The sequence below is a fragment of the Phyllopteryx taeniolatus genome, chromosome 2 (genome assembly GCF_024500385.1).
Source record: "Phyllopteryx taeniolatus isolate TA_2022b chromosome 2, UOR_Ptae_1.2, whole genome shotgun sequence".
Classification (NCBI taxonomy): Eukaryota; Metazoa; Chordata; class Actinopteri; order Syngnathiformes; family Syngnathidae; genus Phyllopteryx; species Phyllopteryx taeniolatus.
Genome location: NC_084503.1, coordinates 24,665,214 through 24,670,562, shown reverse-complemented (window position 1 = coordinate 24,670,562; position 5,349 = coordinate 24,665,214). Strand labels below are relative to the sequence as shown.

General features: G+C 44.5%; 1 protein-coding gene across 1 annotated transcript in view; it reads right to left on the bottom strand.

Annotated features, from left to right (window-relative positions):
• Positions 1-3,988: 3,988 nt before the first annotated feature.
• The window catches only part of LOC133474127 (tyrosine-protein kinase CSK), an 89,996-nt gene continuing 88,635 nt past the window's right edge, over positions 3,989-5,349 (bottom strand). The window contains exon 13 of the mRNA XM_061765478.1: positions 3,989-5,044. Coding sequence (XP_061621462.1) covers positions 4,862-5,044 — 183 coding nt within the window. The 3' untranslated portion in view covers positions 3,989-4,861. The remainder of the gene's footprint in view (positions 5,045-5,349) is intronic.

Genomic DNA, 5,349 nt, shown 5'->3' with positions numbered 1-5,349 from the left:
CCAACAGCTTCTTCCCTCTTGCAATCAACTTCTTGAACAGCTAACTTACAATTCCATTACAACAAGCTGGCAATTTTTTGACTTGAGTTCGTTGTCACATTTCTGTATTATGTATTACTCGTGCACTCACTGTAGTTGTCTCGCCGTGCTGCACTATTTGCATATAGTGGCCACTCATGCCAGAGTAGCATCTGCTCCATTTGCACACTGATTGAGGAGTATCTGTAACATTTGCACAACCATTGTCCCAGATTATCGCAGTACTCGTCACTTTAAACCGCATACACTCCTTGAAGTCTCAGTGCCCTTTGCACAATGGTCATTGCACCGGACTATTGCGTTATTAGCCATTCGAACTGAGGACTCTGCATCTTTTTGCACAATTGTTGTTTGTTGTTGTTTTTTGTCAATGTCTTTATGTCTCCAAAGTGTTCTGTAAATTGACTGTCTGTTGTACTAGAGCGGCTCCAACTACCGGAGACAAATTCCTTGTGTGTTTTGGACATACTTGGCAAATAAAGATGATTCTGATTCTGATTCTGATTCTGAACAAGATCCCGGATACAAGCGGCGGAAATGAGTTTCCTCCGCAGGGTGTCCGGGCTCTCCCTTAGAGATGGGGTGAGAAGCTCGGTCATCCAGGAGGATCTCAGAGTAGAGCCACTGCTCCTCCACAGTGAGAGGAGCCAGATGAGGTGGGTGGGGCATCTGATTTGGATGCCTCCCTGGTGAGGTGTTCGGGCACATCCCACTGGGAGGAGACCCCGTGGATGACCCAGGACACGCTGGAGAGACATCCTTCGGCTGGCCTGGGAACGCCTCGGGATCCCCCCAGAATAGCTGGATGAAGTGGCTGGGGAGAGGGAAGTCTGGGCGTCCCTGCTAAAGCTACTGCCCCCGCGCCCCGACCTCGGATAAGCGGTAGAAAATGGATGGAAACTTTGAAACTTTTTTTTTTTTGGCAAATATTCACTCATTCTGAATTTGATGCCTGCAACACATTCAAAAAAGATGGGACAGGGGTATGTTTACCGCTGTTATATTACATATCCTTTTAACAACACTCAATCAGAATTTAGGAACTGAGGACACTAATTGTTGAAACTTAGTAGGTGGAATTCTTTCCCATTCTAGCTTGATGTACATCGCTTGCTTAACAGTCCGGCGTCTCCATTGTCGTATTTTGCACTTCATAATGCAACACATTTTTAATGGAAGACAGGTCTGGACTCCTGGCAGGCCAGTCTAGTACTTAAACTCTTGTCCTATGAAGCCACACTGTTGTACCACATGCAGAATGCAGCTTCGCATTGTCTTGCTGAAATAAGCAGGGACGTCCCTGAAAAAGACATTGATTGGATGGCAGCATATGTTGTTCCAAAACCTCAATGTACCTTTTAGCATTAATGGTGCCGTCACAGTTGTCCAAATTTTACATGCCATGGGCCCGAACACACTCCCAAACCATCACAGATGCTGGATTTTTAACTGGGTACTGACAACAATCCGGATGGTTTGTTTAGGATTTGGCCCGGAGGACACGACGTCCATGATTTGCAAAACCTATTTGTAACGTGGACTTGTCAAGACTACAGCACACTTTCCCACTATAAGTCAGTCCTTCTCAGCTGAGCTTCAGCCCAGAGCAGCCGGCAACATTTCTGGGTGTTGTTTATATATGGCTTTTGCCTTGCATGGTAGAGTTTTAACTTGGCTTTGTAGAAGCAGTGACAAACTGTTAATTGACAATGGTTTTCAAGTGTTCTTGAGACGAGCTGCAGGCAATATCACTTGACACAATCGCAATTTTTAATGCAGCAATCCTGAGGGAATCGAAGGACACAGGCATTCAATGCTGGGTCTTGGCTTTGCTGCTTACATGCAGAGATGTCTCCAGATTCTCCGCATCTTTTGATGATATTATAGCCCATAGAGATGAAATCCCCAAATTCCTTGAAATTGTGTGTTGAGAAACATTGTTAAACTGTTGGGACTATTTGCTCACGCAGTTGTTCATAAAGTGGTGAAGATCACCCAATCCTTGCTTGTGAACAACTGAGCCTTTTGGGGAGTCTCCTTTTATACACAGTCATGACATTCACCTGTTTCCAATTAACCTGTTCATCCTGAACAAAGTTTCAAACAGGTGATTTTTGAGCAGTCCACTACTTTCCCAGTCTTGTTGCCCTCGTCCCAGCTTTTTTGGAACATGTTGCAGGCATCAAGTTCAAAATGAGAAAATATTTACAAAACAATCAAAAAAAAAACCCCCAACATTATTCATCAGTTTGAACATTAAGAATCTTGTCTTTTGTCTTTGCAGTGTATTAATTGTAATCGAGGTTGAAAAGGATTTGCAAATCATTGTATTGTTTTTGTTTCACACAGCATCCCAACTTCATTGGAATTGGGGTTTGTATTGACTGTACTCAGGTGTGTGCTGACTCCGATTAAACATGATTTTGAATGTGACTGGTTGAGTCAGAACACAACCACATCCCTAGTTATGACGGTGTGCACACTTGTGCAACCAAATGATCGCAGTTGTTTGAAAAAGCAGCTATCCAGTTAAAGTATGTAACAAGTTTTTATCAGTTTCATTTTTGTGTAGTCAATTTGGATATGGTAAAAAAAAAATTTTTTTTAGATGCATGCTTTAAATTGGTGAAAATACAAACCATCATTGTTCAGTGTATTTACAAATTTTGATACATTTTTTTCTTTTCATCAGATTTTTTTCAGGTTGTTTTCTTCTTGGAAAAAAATATGGATATTGTACATTTGGGCAAAAAGAAGATTAAGGAAAATTTTGGGGGGGGGGGGGGGCACCATCTAAATTTTATAATAAGACGGGGGTGGGGGATACAGTGTTGAATGGGAATTACCAGTCCATCAGATGCAATTCAAAATAAGTGAAAATACAGTTTTGTGCACACAAAAATATGAAGTAAATTTAACATTTTTGTGACATTTGTGTGTGTTTGTGAAAAAGCATCATGGGTAATTAGTCCTTAAACCAGAGTACCTTCACACTTCTGTGCAGTGTGGTCACTTGTGGCCGGATGCGGGCGGTTTTGCCCGAATGTCATATGACGGGTCAGGACAGTTGTGGCCGTAGGCGTTGCGACGTTATGTAACTGTGTTGCTGTCGCAAAGACTCCTGGGAATTACACATGACTCTGGAGTACCTCGAGGAGGTCAGAAGCTCAAAAGAGCGCTATAGTGATGACAAAAAGTGCAGGTGAAAGTGCATCTCGAAAGTATTCTCAGTGCACTTGTTGTTGGCCTGACTTCAAAATGGATTACAGTAATTTTTCACCCTTAAAGGCTGTGAATATTCATGTAAATGTGATTTGTTTATTTTGGAATTAGTAACAAATTTCATGTAAATTTGTTTTCATTTCGTCATTATGCAATGTGTGTAGAATCTTTGAATAAGGCTGTAATATATAAGGTTAATTGAAGACTAAATTGTCCATAGGTGTGAGTGTGAATGATTGTGTCTATTTGTGCCCTTTGATTGGCTGGTGACCAGTTCAGGGCGTACCCTGCCTCTCGCCCGAAGTCAGCTGAGATAGGCGCAAGAACGCCCGCGACCCAAGTGAGGATAAGCGGTTCGGAAAAAGGATGGATCTATGGCCGCAACATAAAATGTAGGGAAAAGTGAAGCGCTGTGAATACTTTCCGTATGCACCGCCCATCCATCCATTTTCAACACCGCTTATCCTGGTTAGGGTTGCGGGACGCTGGACCCTATCCTGTCTGACTTCGGGCGAAATGCAGAATACAACCTGAACTGGTCGCCAGACAGTCACAGGGCACATATACACACAGGCAAACCATTCGCACTCACGTTCACACCGTCACTGAGTGGGAACTGAACCCACGCTGCCCGCACCGTAGTCAGACGACTGTATCACTACACCATCAGTAACACTGTCGTTTTTTGTTTTACAACACAGATCAATGATAGCAGCGCTTTCCCACATCTACTCAGATGGAATGATTTATTCATGATAGCATAATAAAACAATGAACATTGAAAGCACTGACAGTTGAACCGAAGGCCTCTCACTCTCACAAACTCTCTCACACATGCACACACGCATACACACAGCATGCACCAACACCCCCCACCGGCCCACCGCCCCCTCCTGCCTTTGTTTATACTTTTGTTTTTGTAAATTATCTGCCCCAGTCAGTCTTTTTTTAAATCCTTTAAATATATTTGATATAAAAAAACACGCCCACGTATGGTGAATTGTTCAGGGGCTGCTCCTTGTCCTCATCCTGCCCCCTCCCCCATTCCCGCCAATAATGGCTCCTGGACCACTAAAAATGTTGAGACATGTAAAAAATTGGGAGAAAGAAAGACGGCACTAGAAAATTGGTTTGATAACCTCCCTGAAAAAAGAAAGTAATAAAAAAAAAAAAAAAAAAAAAAAAAAAAGACAGCAGTGACGTGTTTGTGGAGCTCTGGAGGCACTTTGGCACAGAGCGAAGGCCCCACACCTGACACCGCAGCCAGCAGAGAGAGGAGAGCGAGCGACGAAAGCGGCAGTGGGACATACAAGAGGGGTGGGGGGATGGGCAGGGGGCGGCGTTGTAAAGCGAGCACCTGACAAACGTGGAGGAAAAGGCCAGCCTCCCCTCCACTTAATGCCGTGTTCAACAGAGGTGGAGAGGAAGAGGAAGCAGAAGGGAAAGAGCAGTGAACTGGGCGAAAGCTTTACAACACGAACAGGAAGTGGGTCCTTTAAGGGAAGCTGGCAGGTGTCTGGGGGTTGTGGGAGGAAAGCTCACTGTGGTCCCTTGTTTTTCAACCCCTCCCCACATCATCATCATCATCACCCCCGTCGCTTCACAGGTAGAGCTCCTTGGCTCGGATATGCTGCAGCTTCTCCCTCAGCATGCGGAAGGATGGCCGCACCGCCGCGTCGAGGGTCCAGCACTGCTTCATCAGGTCGTACACCACCGGCGGGCAGCCGTCGGGGGCGTCCATCTTGTAGCCCTTCTCCACGCGCGGCACCACCTCTTTCAGCGGCTGCCAGAGAGGAGCGACCCAAAAAATCAGCAGCATATAGCTCACACAGCATGTGCAAAAGGTGAGCAATGCTGCCACCTGCAGGCTAAGGCCTCACACAGTCTAGGATAACTATGCAAATGAGGTTGATTTTGAAAGGTATAAATGAAACTCGAACATACAATTATAGCATTTACTCAAATAGTTGCCCAAAGTCTTTGAAATGTGGTTACCTGAGAATTCTTTAAAAATTCAGCCCCGGAAGTCAATTTCATTTTCGTAGACCCATAAAAAAGGCTCAAGAAGCCATGCCTTAAAAGACAGGA